The 18,257-nt window shown below is 28.5% G+C and overlaps 1 protein-coding gene across 3 annotated transcripts in view; it reads right to left on the bottom strand.

The window, feature by feature from the left end:
* The window catches only part of LOC142228746 (eye-specific diacylglycerol kinase-like), a 276,881-nt gene that overhangs the window by 69,677 nt on the left and 188,947 nt on the right, over window positions 1-18,257 (bottom strand). For 2 of the 3 annotated variants that reach the window (XM_075299254.1, XM_075299252.1), the window contains exon 3: window positions 9,441-9,579. In XM_075299254.1, the coding sequence (XP_075155369.1) occupies window positions 9,441-9,579 (139 nt within the window). Of the gene's footprint in view, window positions 1-9,440; window positions 9,580-13,780; window positions 15,020-18,257 lie in introns of all 3 variants that reach the window. The other variant, XM_075299253.1, reaches the window with a different exon arrangement.

Genomic DNA, 18,257 nt, shown 5'->3' with positions numbered 1-18,257 from the left:
ACAACGATTATAACGACTTTCCAATTTGTTGATACCATTTTGGTAGTACTCCTTCGGTTTTGTCTCAAAATAGGCCTCAGTTTCGGCGATCACCTCTTCATTGCAGCCAAATTTTTTCCCTGCGAGTATCCTTTTGAGGTCTGAGAACAAGTAAAATTCGCTGGGGGCCAGATCTGGAGAATACGGTGGTTGGGCACGCAATTCGAAGCCCAATTCATGAATTTTTGCTATCGTTCTCAATGACTTGTGGCACGGTGCGTTGTCTTGGTGGAACAACACTTTTTTCTTCTTCATATGGGGCCGTTTTGCCGCGATTTCGACCTTCAAACGCTCCAATAACGCCATATAATAGTCATTGTTGATGGTTTTTCCCTTCTCAAGATAATCGATAAAAATTATTCCATGCGCATCCCAAAAAACAGAGGCCATTACTTTGCCAGCGGACTTTTGAGTCTTTCCACGCTTCGGAGACGGTTCACCGGTCGCTGTCCACTCAGCCGACTGTCGATTGGACTCTGGAGTAGTAGTGATGGAGCCATGTTTCATCCATTGTCACATATCGACGGAAAAACTCGGGTGTATTACGAGTTAACAGCTGCAATCCCGCTCAGAATCATCAACACGTTGTTGTTTTTGGTCAAATGTGAGCTCGCGCGGCACCCATTTTGCACAGAGCTTCCGCATATCCAAATATTAATGAATGATATGACCAACACGTTCCTTTGATATCTTTAAGGCCTCTGCTATCTCGATCAACTTCATTTTACGGTCATTCAAAATCATTTTGTGGATTTTTTTTGATGTTTTCATCGGTAACCATCTCATTCGGGCGTCCACTGCGTTCACCGTCATCCGTGCTCATTTCACCACGCTTGAATTTTGCATACCAATCAATTATTGTTAATGTCCCTGGGGCAGAGTCCGGAAACTCATTATCAAGCGAAGTTTTTGCTTCCACCGTATTTTTTCCCTTCAGAAAACAGTATTTTATCAAAACACGAAATTCCTTTTTTTCCATTTTTTCACAATGAAAAAAGTTGCTTCACAAAACACGCTTTATCTCACGAACTATTTGACAGACGTTAATTTTTGACACGAATCATTTGAAGGTTAGGTTAGGTTAGGTTATGTGGCAGCCCGATGTATCAGGCTCACTTAGACTATTCAGTCCATTGTGATACCACAGTGGTGAACTTCTCTCTTATCACTGAGTGCTGCCCGATTCCATGTTAAACTCAATGACAAGGGACCTCCTTTTTATAGCCGAGTCCGAACGGCGTTCCACATTCTAGTGAAACCACTTAGAGAAGCTTTGAAACCCTCAGTAATGTCACCAGCATTACTGAGGTGGGATAATCCACCGCTGAAAAACTTTTTGGTGTTCGGTCGTAGCAGGAATCGAACCCACGACCTTGTGTATGCAAGGCGGGCATGCTAACCATTGCACCACGGTGGCTCCCATCATTTGAAGGTTGGTATTATATAAAAATAATATGCATTTAATACTAGTAACGCCATCTATGTGTCAGATCGGGGACTTATCAGCCAACCTGTTCAATAAAGGGTGATACAGTCAAAATTTGGTCAATATAAACTTGACGTATTTCTTTCAATTTTGCATTTAAAAAACCTGAACACCCCTCATTTTGAAGGTGTGTGTATGTAGAATGTTGCACCTATTTTGATTTTGGAATTCACTCTTCAGTTGTCAAAATGCCGTCCAAGCAAGAAGAGCAGCGTATCAAAATTTTGCTCGCGCATCTCGAAAATCCGAGCTACTCGCACGTAAAGCTAAATCGCTAAAAGTTGTCAAATCAACCGTTACAAATGTAATAAAGTGTTTGGGCAACGTTTGTCGACAGCCAGGAAGTCTGGATCGGGGGGAAATCGAAAACCGGAAGCCGCTGAGACGACAAAGAGAGTTGCCGGTAGTTTCAAGCGAAACCCTCACCTCTCTCTCCGAGATACGCAAATAAGCTGGGTGTATCGTCTACAACCGTGCATCGAGCCAAAAAAACGAGCCGGACTATCGACTTACAAGAAGGTAGTGACTCCAAATCGCGATGATAAACAAAAGCGCGATCCCGGAGGCTGTACACGACGATGCTGACGAAGTTTGACTGCGTGGTAATGGACGACGAAACCTACGTCAAAGCCGACTACAAGCAGCTTCCGGGACAGGAGTTTTATACGGCAAAAGGAAGGGGAAAGGTAGCAGATATTTTCAAGCACATAAAACTGTCAAAGTTCGCAAAGAAATATCTGGTTTGGCAAGCCATCTGTACCTGTGGCTTGAAAAGCAGCATTTTCATAGCTTCCGGGACTGTCAACCAAGAAATTTACGTGAAAGAGTGTTTGAATAAACGTCTGCTGCCTTTCCTGAAGAAACACGGTTGTTCCGTACTGTTTTGGCCGGATTTGGCATCTTGCCATTACGGTAAAAAATGGAGTGGTACGCCGCCAACAACGTGCAGGTGGTTCCCAAGGACAAGAACCCTCCCAACACGCCAGAGCTCCGCCCAATTGAGAAATACTGGGCTATTGTCAAGCGGAACCTAAAGAAGACCAAAAAAAAAACTGCTAAGGACGAGCAGCAGTTCAAGGCAAACTGGCTTTCTGCGGCGAAGAAGGTGGAAAAGGTGGCTGTACAAAATCTGATGGCAGGTGTCAAGCGTGAGGCCCGGCAATTCGGATTTGGAAAAGCGAAAGCCTAACTGAATATTTTTCCTGAATTTTATACTAATTGAACTTGAAAAATAAATTTAATTTGATTTTTTAAATAAACGATTTCACCGATTTACACGCGTTTTCCCTTGACCAAATTTTGACCGTATCACCCTTTATGGCAATGTAATTTTGAATAAACTTTTCTACGGCAGTGAAATTTTGAAATTTTTTTATTTTAAATTTAAAATTAAAATTTTAAAGGTTTATTTTAAGATTATTTCATTACATCATGTTCTTCGTTACTTTAGGGAAAAGTCGCCTTACTTCAAAAGACTATATGACTATAATGGATAGATCCAAATTTCAAAGATAAGTGTCCTAAATTTAAAGGGAAAATAAAAAGCGAAGATTGTGAACCTTCTTTTAATTAAAATTTAATTATTTTAAAGAAATTTGTCCTTAATGTTGTGTAAATTATTACGGTGTAACCACTTAGAGAAGCTTAAAAAAAACACTCATAAATTGTATCTGCATTACTGAGAAGGGATTAACCACCACTGAAAAACTTTTTGTGTTCGGCCAGGCATGTCTTGTGTTCAATAAATTTTTCGTGACTACAAGCCAAACAAGCGTTCAAAAATAGTATTTCAACGCTTTATTTTAAAGACGTGTTTTACTTGAAACATAATATAATTTCTACATGAAGTCGAGTGTGAATTTGGAAATTTAAGTTGTCGTTAGCATGGACTATGATATCACAAAAAAAAAAAATCTGAAAGAAATAAATGAAAATTTATTTCCTACAATCACTCAAGCAAAACTCAAATTTAAAATATAATTGTGTCTTAAAAGTTAGCTTATTTTAATACTGCCTTTCTGTGAATTGAAATCCATACCAAAATCGTTAGTGTAAAGACAAGAACTTTGGAACATGGCATGCCATTTTTCCATATATACAAAAACGTCACAGATCTTTACTCCCTTACACTCCATCTTCTATGGGGTCAATCCGTTAAAAAAAAGTGGCTCCCTCATGATTAGGTTTAATTGCTTTCATGTTTTTGTGAGTAGTTTAAAAATTGAATCCATGCAATCACAAATAGTTTAAATAATACAAAATTATAAATAAAATCAATTTAAATTATCCCTGAGAATTTTGTGTTTCCATAATAGTTATTCATTTAAACGTCCTGTCTAAAATGCCGTCTTCCATTTCATCAAGATTTCTTTATTTCCTTCATATATTGACAGATCTTTTCATAGGAGCTATCTGTGTGGAGTGACATAGTTATACCCTATTATTCCGTATTATGAAATGATATTCTCTTGACATTCGCATAAAACTAAAGAATACATTTTTTCGCTTGGAATGGTGGCATATTGTATCATCATTTCCTTTTCCACATTCCATTCTTTTATTGTTCTGTGGTTCTATTTTATTACACCCCCTTTGTGGCATTTTAAGAGGCTATCTCTACCGGATATCTATGATAGGTGTGCCATTTAAGAAATGCCCCTAAAACTTGGTAAACATGCTCTGATTGAGAAACATGTGGGTATTTAAGAGACATGCTGAAGATACTGTTAGCACGGTTGCCACAGTTGGTAGAATTGTACCATAAATGGTAGAATTCTATGATGTTTTGGTAGATTGTATAAAAATATTTTCTATAGAAATAAAATTGTGACCAAATATGGAAACAAATTTTGGACAAAATTTTTTATCGAAATAAAATTTTGAGAAAATTTTCTATAGAAATAAAATTTTGACAAAATTTTGCCATAGAAATAAAATTTTCTATAGAAATAAAATTGTAAAAAATTTTCTACAGAAATAAAATTTTGAAAAAAAATTTCTATAGAAATAAAATTTTGATAAATTTTTCTATAGAAATACCTTTTTGACAAAAATTGTTATAGAAATAAAATGTTGACAAAATTTTCTATAGAAATAAAATTTTGCAAAAATTAAAAAAAATTTTTTTTTTGAACAATTTTTCTATCGAAACAAAATTTTGACAAAATGTTCTATAGAAATAAAATTTGGACAAAATATTCTATAGAAATAAAATTTTGAGAAAATTTTCTATAGAAATAAAATTTTGAGAAAATGTTCTAAGAAATAAAATTTTGACAAAATTTTCTATAGAAATTAAATATTGACAACATTTTCTGTAGAAATAAAAGTTTGACAAAATTTTCTTTAGAAATAAAATTTTCTATAGAAATAAAATTTTGACAAAATTTTCTATAGAAATTAAATATTGACAACATTTTCTGTAGAAATAAATTTTTGACAAAATTTTCTATAGAAATAACATTTTGACAAAATTTTCTGTAGAAATAACATTTTGAGAAAATTTTCTATAGAAATAAATTTTTGACAAAATTTTCTATAGAAATAACATTTTGAGAAAATTTTCAATAGAAATAACATTTTGAGAAAATTTTCTATAGAAATTAAATTTTGACAAAATTTTCTATAGAAATTAAATTTTGACAAAATTTTCTATAGAAATAAAATTTTGAGAAATTTTTCTATAGAAATTAAATATTGACAAAATTTTCTATAGAAATAACATTTTGGCAAAATTTTCTATAGAAATAAAATTTTGACAAAATTTTCTATATAAATAAAATTTTAAAAATTTTCTACAGAAATAAAATTTTGACTAAATTTTCTATAGGAATAAAATTTTGACTAAATTTTCTATAGGAATAAAATTATGACAAAATTTTCTATAGACATAAAATTTTGAAAAAAATTATTATAGAAATAAAATTGTGACAAAACTTTCTATAGAAATTAAATCTTGCCAAGAATTATTATAGAAATAAAATTGTGACAAAAATTTCTGTAGACTTAAAATTTTGAACAAATTTTCTATAGAAACAAAATTTTGACAAAATTTTCATTATAAATAAAATTTTGGCAGCATTTTCTTTAGAAATAAAATTTTGACAAAATTTTCTATAGAATTAAATTTTTTAACAAAATTTTCTATAGAATTAATTTTTTTAACAAAATTTTCCATAGAAATAAAATTTTGACAAAATTTTCTTTACAAATAAAATTTTGACAAAATTTTCTATAGAAATAAAATTTTGACAAAAAAATTTTTTTAGAAATAAAATTTTGACAAAATTTTCTATAGAAATAAAATTTTGATAAAATTTTCTATAGAAATAAAATGTTGACAAAATTTTCTATAGAAAAAAAATTTTGACAAAATTTTCTATAGAAATAAAACTTTGACAAATTTTTCTATAGAAATAAAATTTTGACTACATTTTCTATAGGAATAAAATTATGACAAAATTTTCTATAGAAATAAAAATTTTGACAAAAATTTTTATAGAAATAAAATTTTGACTAAATTTTCTATAGAAATACAAATTTGACAAACATTTTCTTTAGAAATTAAATTTTGACAAAATTTTCTATATAAATATAATTTTGACAAAATTTTCTATAGAAATAAAATTTTGACAAAATTTTCTATAGAAATAAAATTTTGAGAAAATTTTCTGTGGAAATTAAATGTTGACAAATTTTTCTATAGAAATAAAAAAATAGAAATAAAACAAAATTTTGACAAATTTTATATCGAAATAAAATTTTGACAAAAATTATTATAGAAAAAAAATTGTGACAAAATTTTCTATAGAAATTAAATCTTGCCATGAATTATTATAGAAATAAAATTTTGACAAAATTTTCTGTAGAAATAAAATTTTGACAAAATTTTCTATAGAAATAAAATTTTGACAAAATTTTCTATAGAAAAAGAATTTTGACAAAATTTTCTATAGAAATAAAATTTTGACTAAATTTTCTGTAGGAATAAAATTTTGACTAAATTTTCTGTAGGAATAAAATTTTGACAAAATTTTCTATAGAAGTAAATTTTTGACAAAATTTTCTACAGAAATAAAAATTGGCAAATTTTTCTATAGAAGTAAAATTTTGACAAAATTTTCTTTAGAAATAAATTTTTGAGAAAATTTTCTATAGAAATAAAATTTTGACAAAAATTATTATAGAAATAAAATTGTGACAAAATTTTCTATAGGAATAAAATCTTGACAAAAATTATTATAGAAATCAAATTTTGACAAAATTTTCTATAGAAATAAAATTTTGACAAAATTTTCTATAGAAATAGAAATTTTGACAAAATTTTTTATAGAAATAAAATTTTGACTAAATTTTTTATAGAAATACAATTTTGACAAAATTTTCTATAGAAGTAAATTTTTGACAAAATTTTCTACAGAAATAAAATTTTGACTACATTTTCTATAGGAATAAAATTATGACAAAGTTTTCTATAGAAATAACATTTTGACAAAATTTTCTAAGGAAATAAAATTGTGACGAAATTTTCTATGGAAATAAAATTTTGACAAAATCTATAGAAATAAAAATTCTATAGAAATAAAATTTTAACAAAAATGACTTAAATATGTGCATGTAATATAAATCCAGAATCCATTCACTACATTTAGTTGATAATTACTTGAATAGCAAACGTCACACAACGAACCACTTCAAGTGATGTTGTAGTTGTTTTTTTTTTACTTACGTTCATACGTTTGTTCACTTTTTAGAGCTCTCACCAATAGCCGAATATGATTTTCCTGACATATATAAAGCGATCACATTGCTAGGCTTGTTAACCTTCTTTTTAAATAAACTCATAAGCAAATTAGTTTTGTGGCTCACGACAAATACCTATTGTAATCCCTAATCTATGAATGTTTATGGTGATACTCTTCGTCATAGTTATAAGTACTCATCATCTTCACCATCATCATATTCAATATTTATCGTCATATAATGATAGCTCGTGATGTGATAAGAGGAGAATGGGTGGTGGTGTTGGTAGGGGTTAATGTGAATAACTTGATGGTATCCATTACATGTACATTTGTTGGGAATTTGTGAAATAATAAAAAATTTCATAGCAATATGTGAATGATTTTCACATTCAAACCTCCAGTTCATTTTACTGCTAGCTAGTCTAGCGCCATTGTTGATGCCCCAACGTAGTAGCAAGAACGTGAAAATAGTTTTACCACAAGTGATTCACATATTTGTTTATTTTTTCTCCCCATACACTTTTGAAGTGGTTAAGAGCAAGTTGGGTTAGTTTCATTAAAATTTTCAATCACACAAAGCGATTATCGGTTTCATGCCCTTCTGCATTAAATTCTTGTATTAAAGTATGAAGTGAATTTTGGATATAATCGGGTTATTTTACATCCTCCCAGTAAAAACGAAATAAGTACCTGAGGCGACAAACTGCTTACCAAGAGCATTTTGTAATCAGTTACTATTAAATGGAAACTTCATTTTCATGTATATCGGCAAGTCCTATATCTAATTTGTAAATGTAAAATGAAAATAAGGAATCAATCTGACTTGCGAAAAATTTATTTGTTACATTGTAGTACGATCATGGTAAGTCATTATTTCCAACGTTTTTGGTAAGCAGTTTTTCATCTTCAGCTTATAAAGGTACTAGCAACTCATATTACTGTGAATAAAAATGGTAAAAATTTGCCGTATTGATAAAATATTGTTATTTGAATGAATATACACTTGCAACAAAAACTTTACTTAATGACAAGTTTCAGGTCTAGATGTGGTGAAATGAGAACCGAAGACGGTAAATGATGTGGACACCCAAAAAAGTTTTTAACGAAACTTAAAAAATTTCCAAAATGACATTCTTTATAGAAAATTTTGTCAAAATTTTATCTATATAGAAAATTTTGTCAAAATGTATCTCTTCAGAAAATTTTGTCAAAATTTTATCTCTATAGATAATTTTTTCAAAATTTTATCTCTATTGAAAATTGTGTCAAAATTGTATCTCTATAGAAAATTTTGTCAAAATTGTATCTCTATAGAAAATTTTGTCAAAATTTTATCTCTATAGAAAAATTTGTCAAAATTTTATCTCTATAAAAAATTTTGTCAAAATTTATCTATATAGGAAATTTTTCAAAATTTTATCTATATAGAAAATTTTGTCTATATAGAAAAATTTGTCAAAATTGTATATCTATAGAAAATATTGTGTAAAGTTTTTCTCTATGAAACTTTTGTCAAAATTTTATGTCTATAGAAAATTTTGTCAAAATTGTATCTCTATAGAAAATTTTGTCAAAATTTTATCTCTATAGAAAATTTTGTCAACATTTTATTTCTATAGAAAATGTTGTCAAAATTGTATTTGTATAGAAAATTTTGTCAAAATTTTATTTCTATAGAAAATTTTGTCAAAATTTTATTTCTATAGAAAATTTTGTCAAAATTTTATTTCTATAGAAAATTTTGTCAAAATTTTATTTCTATAAAAAATTTTGTCAAAATTTTATCTCTATAGAAAATTTTGTCAAAATTTTATCTCTATAGAAAATTTTGTCAAAATTATATTTCTATAGAAAATTTTGTCAAAATTATATCTCTATAAAAAAATATTGTTAAAATTTTATCTCTATAAAAAATATTGTCAACATTTTATCTCTATAGAAAATTTTGTCAAATTTTATCTCTATAGAAAATGTTGTTAAAATTTTCTAAGCTAAGAAAACTCGCATGGTCTTTGAGCTCAAGACAATTTTGTTTCAGAGTTGTTGGGATGTTATGGTCTGCATTTTTTACTAGTCAACACCGCGAAGTCTTACCGCCGAAAACATTTACGGATATTCGGAGGCATTTGTGCAATGCTTAATGAATCTTTTTATTACTATTTAGTACTTACAATACATTCCTCATTGAGACAGCATAAATCACCCGATGCCGATGATGGCTTCCAATAATGTTCACCTTGTATGGCATTTTCAGTCCAATCAGGCACAATGCGTATAGGTCTCCGACTACTGATGGCAGGAGCAGATCTTCTGCAATTTAAAGAATTAAAGGTATGTATTAAATTTCAATTGAATTCAAGGCTTATCAATTTCTTACAAAATGGAGCATAAAACTATTGTTAAAATTCCTAATAAAAAAATCATAAATGTATGCCTTACTTTGTATCATCCAATGTTTCATTTAAATGTTCACAATGTTTACAAAATTAAAAATATAAAAATAAAACTCCATTGTATATCCGATTATCAGTCGAGTAACGTAACATGTGGTTTCCATGACGCTTTTTCCCATGTTATGGTCATTCAATTGAATCCATCAATAAATGTCCATACACTGTCGACAGCTTATAAAAACCAGTACGAGAAATTCCTGAATGACGCAATTTATCCGTACTTCAATATGTGGATACGAAGATATACCAGGATTGTGAATATCAATTTAGCACTGGCCCAAAGGAGTTAAAATAAGGGCATTGATTTTTTATATATGTATTATGAACAATAAAATGCAGTGCAGACTCAAAGTCTACGAGGATTGAAAAATTTTGTCAAAATTTTATTTCTATAGAAAATTTTTTAAAAATTTTTATTTCTATAGAAAATTTTGTCAAGATTATATATTCGGTAGATAATTTTGTCAAAATTTTATTTCTATAGAAAATTTTGTCAAAATTCTATTTCTATAGAAACTTTTGTCAAAATTTTATTTCTATAGAAAATTTTGTCAAAATTTTAATTCTATAGAAAATTTTGTCAAAATTTTAATTCTATAGAAAATTTTTTCAACATTTTATTTCTATAGAAAATTTTGTCAAATTTTATTTCTATAGAAAATTTTGTCAAAATTTTATTTCTATGGAAAATTTTGTCAACATATTATTTCGATAGAATATTTTGTCAACATATTATTTCTATCGAACATTTTGTCAAAATTTTATTTCTATAGAAAATTTTGTCAAAATTTTATTTCTATAGAAAATTTTGTCAAAATTTTATTTCTATAGAAAATTTTGTCAAAATTTTATTTCTATAGAAAATGTTGTCAAAATGTTATTTCTATAGAAAATTTTGTCAAAATTTTATTTCTATAGAAAATTTTGTCAACATTTTATTTCTATAGAAACTTTTGTCAAAATTTTATTTCTATAGAAACTTTTGTCAAAATGTTATTTCGGTAGATAATTTTGTCAAAATTTTATGTATAGACACAGTATATCAAGGCCTATATTGGAGATTGTTCAATATGACTAAAAGAACCAAACTTTATGCTATATGAGCCTCGCTTAAAAACTTTGAAACAATGTATATGTACTTATTATTATTGAATAAAATATCACTCATTGCATGAAACCAGAATATATTTGCATGCATTCAGTATTAAGGCGACTTTTACATTTTTATTAAAAAATTGTAGAAATACAATCAAAATGGTTTCATATGCAAAATCGTAAAATCAGATATCCGGAGAGTTTATGGGAGAAGATACAAAAGAAAACTGTTGAAAAATAACATATAATTCCAATATATTATATTACTTTAGTAGAAATAAAATATAATTTTGTTGAAAATTTCAGATTTCAGCCTAAAACGTTACTATGGCATCTAGGGTCTAAGTCTGAACTTATTTCTACCAAATTTGGCACACTGGATTCTGGGGACATGTCAATCAATATCGGGCTAAAGATGTATACGGGAGCTATATCTAAATCTTAACCGATTTCTCCCACATCTATTCTAATCCAAAGCACATACTCGTACCGAATTTGAAGTCGATTGTACTAAACCTTATTACAATGGACTGAATAGTCTAAGTGAGCCTGAAACTGAAACTATCCTTTAATCTAACGGCCGAAGGTCGTCCACTTATGACCCTTTGAAATCGCTTTAGCCAAAATTAGACTGTAGCTAATTTTACCACTTTTAAATGGTGTTTGGACTATGTCCATAGGGCAAAGCTGTGAAACCCGACCAAGGGTCATCCATCGTTTAAAGTTCGAGTTAGCCCACCTCGCTATACATATCAAATCCGTTGCAATAAAATGCTTTTGAAACAACAAAATGGTGTACAATTGCTGCCGGCCGTATGAATAAGGGTCTTATGAAAATTAGCCCCAAAACATAAATGAAGTAGGACCCCAAAAATTATATAGAAAACCAACGGCACCAAATTCTTATGTTTTTTGGGGATTAACTTTATTTTATTTTCGAGGACCCCAATTTCCTCTTGTGCTTCGGGCGCTATGAATATGGGCCCCATGAAAATGAGCCCACTTTGTCTAATGAAAATGAACCCCAGTAATTACATGTCATACAACAACACGATATTTTGTTCATTTTTGGGGTCGTGTTTCATTTATTTTTTGGGGTTCTGCTGCATAATGAAAATGAACCCTAAAATTTCCCAATGAAAATGAAAATTTCTTTGGGGCCTGTTTTCATTTGGTATGGGGCCCATTTTTAAACCTTGAGCTTAACAAATTCATTTTAAAATTTGTTTGCATTTTAAAGCTTCAAAACTTACTTAAAATGGTTTTGAAATCAAAATAATCACAGTTTGGTCGGGTTTTTATCGTTTTATTATGATAAGTGCTAATATAGCAATCAATAATAAACAATTTAGTAAATTCATTAATGAAAAAATCGCTTTCAGCGAAACTTGCATTACATTCTGGACTGCATAACGACAACAAGGACATTTATACACATCTAGATGCCTTTCTATTGCATCCGCCTGTTACATTCATAGCTTACGATTAAGTGTTTGCAAGGTAAAAAAATCTATATTGGGACTATTGACCTGGCAACGCAGCTTTTTTACTTTCGTTGGACATTATCTCCATCAATACTTTGCTCCGTAGTCGGTTCTGTTTCCGCATTTGTCTTTTCAAGTTCGCATTTTCGGAAAGAGTTGTTTCGGGTATGGTGTCACTTACAGTAATTTTCGCATTATCAAAGAGATATGTTTCATCCATAATAATTGATTCTTTGCTACAACGTATTTTTTCTTCCTCACCATTACTCCGCTCTAGCACAATACTTCACTTGTATACTGGACGTTTGTTAGTGGGAAGAAATGAAAGCAAAAGATATTTTTCCAAAAAATTGCGAAAAAAATTGCAAGTTGAGAAAATAAGGCCTCGCAAGGATTCTAATTTTAATAGAAATATGTGGTCGACATTTTCTTGAATTTGTTGAAAAATATTTACTTATTTTTGTGATAGCGGCGTGATGCCAGCGTTTGTAATATTGTCTAATTAAAATTTTCTAAAAATTTCAAAATTTTCTAAAATTAATCAAAACTTTTCTTTCTGGTGGGTTCACTGTTTTTTCAGTGTAATTTTAATTTTATTGATCCTTGATTTAAGGCCAGATAGGTCCAAATTCCAAACTGAAAATTGAGGGTCATTTTAATTTGAAATATTTGGGTTTATTTTCATAATGAAAACAAGCCCCAAAAATAAAATGAAATTAAAACCCGAAAACATAAAAATTTGGTGTTGTTGTATTCCATATAAATTTTTGGGGTTCTACTTGATTTATGTTTTGAGGATCATTTTCATGGGACCCTTATTCATAGAGCCTTTAAACTAAAAAATTTTCTTTAACATGTAAAAAAAAAAATAAATTATGTCTAATAAATTTTCTTGAATTTGTTGAAAAATATGTATTTATTTTTGTGATAGCGGCGTGTTACCAGCGTTTGTAATACTGTCTAATTAAAATTTTCTAAAAATTTCAAAATTTTCTAAAATTAATCAAAACTTTTCTTTCTGGTGGGTTCACTGTTTTTTCAGTGTAATTTTAATTTTATTGATCCTTGATTTAAGGCCAGATAGGTCCAAATTCCAAACAGAAAATTGAGGGTCATTTTAATTTGAAATATTTGGGTTTATTTTCATAATGAAAACAAGCCCCAAAAATAAAATGAAATTAAAACCCAAAAACATAAAATTTGGTGCTGTTGTATTGCATATAAATTTTTGGGGTTCTACTTGATTTATGTTTTGAGGGTCACTTTCATGGGACCTCATTCATAGAGCCTTGTTTTGGGGCATTCTTGATTTGTGATGTTTTTTATATTTTTTTTTTGGGACATTTTTCAGGGTGGCTCCCTGAAAATAAATTTTAGTCAAAATAATTTACTCTTTGCTACATCAAAACTAATATCTGCACATCAGTTTTCAAGTTTCCCATGATCAAATCGCCAAAGCATAAATTATCTTTCACTTACCGTTTTCGTCTTGAATTTCCCAATGAATCTAATTTCCTTTGGCGAAATGCTGTTTTTCTTTGCATACCAATCGATGAACGACGAAAATGCCGTGTCATCATATCATTGGAATTTGTTGCATACATGGAGGCAGGTGAAGTGGCATTGATCGATGAGGAGGCGGCATCATTGCATTGCTCATTAAGAGATTCTATAGTCGTAGAACATTCAGGACAATCTTCGCAGCCAGATGGGCAATTGTCAATACTGATGGAATTACTATTAGAACGGTATTCATTGTCATCAGTGCTTTCATTGTCTGGTGCATGTTCTTCAGAATGATGTCGATGATGGTGGTGGTGGTGATGGTCATGACGATGATGATGGTGGTGATGGTGATGATGTTGATGTCTAGGTTTAGATTGCAAATCCTCATTGAAATCTTCATAGGGAGATAAACCATCGGTATCGGTTTCTTCTTGAACGCAAAGCAATAAACGCTCTAAGGATAAAATATCAGCAAGACTATCATTGCTGGTGGTACTGCTACTGCTGCTGCTGCTACTACTGCTGCTACTACTACTACTGCTATTGCTGTTGCTGTTATTGCTTTTTATACTGTTGTTATTGTTGTTGTTATTAATGCTGTGATTGCTGCTGCAATATGTTATACAAATATTGGTAGTTGTTGTTGTATTGGTTGTAGCTGTTGATGTACTTAACGGTAGATTATTATTCGAGTGAGAGCTACTGCTGCTCTTACGGCTATTCGTACTCCCATCATCAATTTCCTTGGCTTTCATATTTAAATCTTGGGCGTTGCCATTGTTGACACTTGGCTGCTCTTGGTAACAATCACTGCTATATGTTTGCGTAGATATATTGCTCATTGTCTTCGTTGTTGTTATTATTAATGCTGCTGTCATTGTTGTTGTTGCTGTTGAAGTTGAATTTGTTGTGGCCACCCCCGTTGTTTGTGCTCTCTCGGTGGCCATGGTTAACGGAGGACTATAATTACCACCCTCGTGGTTTAACGTACTTAAATATTCGTCCAATTTTATATATGAAATAAACATCAGCAATGAATTAGCCCTTGGCTTTGGAGTTACATCAAAAGGCAAATTACTAATAATCAAGTGCGCTCCATTTGTTTGATATGGAAATTTTAATTTGGTATTTGTAACAATTTTGCCATTGTTTTATTGTCTTTGAAATGTTTTTGTAATTTTTTATTTCTCTTTAGCTTCTTAATTTAGCTCACTGGTTTTTGTTTGTTATTGTCACAAAAAAAAAATCAAATTTTTTATTTGTTCTTTGTTATTTTGTTTTATTGTATTTATAATTTTATGCCCATATATATGTGTGCGTATATTAAGTGAATGAATTTCGATGTATAAATTGTTATCTTAAAATCGAAATTTGATATACAGTGAAACCTCTCACATTTGCACAATACACTCCTCAAAAGGGGACAACTTTCGCGAGACGTTCACACTATATTATCACATTAAAATTAACTTTTCATACAAGAACACCTCCCAATTGGGGCGACCATGGCTGTCCACTTATGAGAGGTTTCACTGTAATCTGACGGTCATACTGATATTCACCACAGTGTTAAATTGATAAATATCGAATGTCATTAGGCGGAAAAATGCTTACGACTGAGGGGTAAACAAAATAAAGCTAGAGACAAATCACCACACATGTAAACAATGATAAGATGTAGAGTTGCCAACCACTGTCGCCAAAGTTGGTAGAATTCTACCAAACATGGTAGATTTTTTGCAGTTTGGTAGATTGGTAGAATTATTGATGTTTCGGTAGATTTTGCAAAAAAATCCTCTCCAACTAATAGGTACCTCAATTTTCTATAGAAATAAAATTTCGCCGAAATGTCTTTAGAAATAAACTTTTGACAAAATGTCCATAGAAATAAAAATTTTGACAAAGAATTTGATATAGAAATAATAATTTAAAAAAATTCTATTAATACCGAAACATTGACAAATTTTGCTATAGACAAAATTTCAAATTTTGGTATAGAAAAAATTTCCTATACAAATAAAATATTGACAAAATTTCTATAGTAATTAAATTTTGACAAATTTTCCATAAAAATAAAACTCTGACAAACTTTTCTATAGAAATAAAATTCTGACAAAATTTTCTATAGAAATAAAATTTTGACAAAATTTCCCATAAAAATAAAACTCTGACAAAATTTTCTATAGAAATAAAATTTTGACAAAGTTTTCCATAGAAATAAAATTTTGACAAAATTTTCTATAGAAATAAAATTTTCACAAAACTTCTATACAAATAAAATATTGACAAAATTTCTATAGAAATAAAATGTTGACAAAATTTTCTATAGAAATAAAATTTTTACAAAATTTTCTATAAAAATAAAACTTTGACAAAAGTTTTTTATACAGATAAAATTTGAAGAAAATTTTTCTATACCAAAAAATTGACAACATTTTCTATACAAATAAAGTGTTGACAATTTTTTTTATAGAAATAAAATTTTGTGAAAATTTTTTTATAGAAATGAAGATCGACAACAATTTCGATAGAAATAAAAGAGTTTTGTTACTAATAGAATATTGATGAAATTTCTAAAGAACGAAAATTTTGACAAAATTTCTATACAAATAAAATATTGACAAAATTTCTATAGAAATAAAATATTGACAAAATTTTCTATAGAAATAAAATTTTCACAAAACTTCTATACAAATAAAATATTGACAAAATTTCTATACAAATAAAATATTGACAAAATTTCTATAGAAATAAAATTTTGACAAAATTTTCTTTGGAAATAAAATTTTTACAAAATTTTCTATAAAAATAAAACTTTGACAAAAGTTTTTTATACAGATAAAATTTGGAGAAAATTTTTCTATACCAAAAAATTGACAACATTTTCTATACAAATAAAGTGTTGACAATTTTTTTTATAGAAATAAAATTTTGTGAAAATTTTTTTGATAGAAATAAAGATTGACAACAATTTCGATAGAAATAAAAGAGTTTTGTTACTAATAGAATATTGATGAAATTTCTAAAGAACGAAAATTTTGACAAAATTTCTATACAAATAAAATATTGACAAAATTTCTATAGAAATAAAATATTGACAAAATTTCTATTATAAATAAATATTGGCCAAATTTCTATAGAAATAATATTTTGACAAAATTTTCTACAGAAATCAAATTTTTGACAAAAATTTCTGTAGAAAAAAAAAAATGTTGACAAAATTGTCTATAGAAAAAGTTTGATAAAAAAAGAAAAAGTCAGATAAAATTTGGAGAAAATTTTTCTATACCAAAAAATTGACAAAATTTTCTATACAAATAAAGTGTTGACAATTTTTTTATAGAAATAAAGTTCGACAGAAATAAAATTTTGAGAAACAGAGTTTTTTTACTAATAGAATATTGACGAAATTTCTAAAGAACGAAAATTTTGACAAAATTTCTATACAAATAAAATATTGATAAAATTTCTATAGAAATAAAATATTGACAAAATTTCTATAGTAATTAAATTTTGGCCAAATTTCTATAGAAATAAAATTTTGACAACATTTTCTACAGAAATCAAATTTTTGACAAAAATTTCTGTAGAAATAAAAATTTTGACAAAATTGTCTATAGAAAAAGTTTGAAAAAATTTGCTAAAGAAATAAAAATTAAAAAAAAATTGTCTATTGCCTTCTGGAACTGAAATTTTGATAAAGTTTTCTATACAAATAAAATATTGACGAAATTTCTAAAGTGATTAAATTTTGACAAAATTTTCTATAGAAATAAAATTTTGACAAACTTTTCTATAGAATTGAAATTTTCACAAAATTTCTATACAAATAAAATATTGACAAAATTTCTATAGTAATTAAATTTTGACCACATTTCTATAGAAATAAAATTTTTACAAAATTTTCTATAAAAATAAAACTTTGACAAAATGTTTTATACAGATAAAATTTTCACAAAATTTTTCTATACAAATAAAGTTTTTTTATAGAAATAAAATTTTGTGATAAATTTTTATAGAAATAAAGTTTGATAAAATTTTCAATAAAAATAAAATTTTGAAAAACATTTTAAATAAATAAAATTTTTAATTTTATCTGTACCAATAAAATTTTGACAAAATTTTCTACAGAAATCAAAATGTTGACAAAAATTTCTATAGAATTCAAAATTAAAAAAAAATCTATAGAAATAAAATTATGTAAAGTAAAATTTTTGGTAGTTTTTTTTGGTATAATTTTCTCCAAATTTTAATAAATTATTTTTGGCTCGAGTGGCAACCGTTTTGCCACCCAGCAAAATCTCCTATTACCAGGTATGAGTACAAGTAACATATGCCTGCACCAAATTAGGTAAGAAATTCTTCGTACATATATCAGCAGTAATACTTTTACATGGGCATGCTATTGGAGGAAAGTACTTCGGTGCAAGCATACCAGCAGTCGAAAAAT

This window comes from Haematobia irritans, chromosome 3 (assembly GCF_050003625.1).
Source record: "Haematobia irritans isolate KBUSLIRL chromosome 3, ASM5000362v1, whole genome shotgun sequence".
NCBI classification, from domain to species: Eukaryota; Metazoa; Arthropoda; class Insecta; order Diptera; family Muscidae; genus Haematobia; species Haematobia irritans.
Note: the sequence above shows the minus strand (reverse complement) of the source record. Positions and strands in the feature narration are given on the sequence as shown.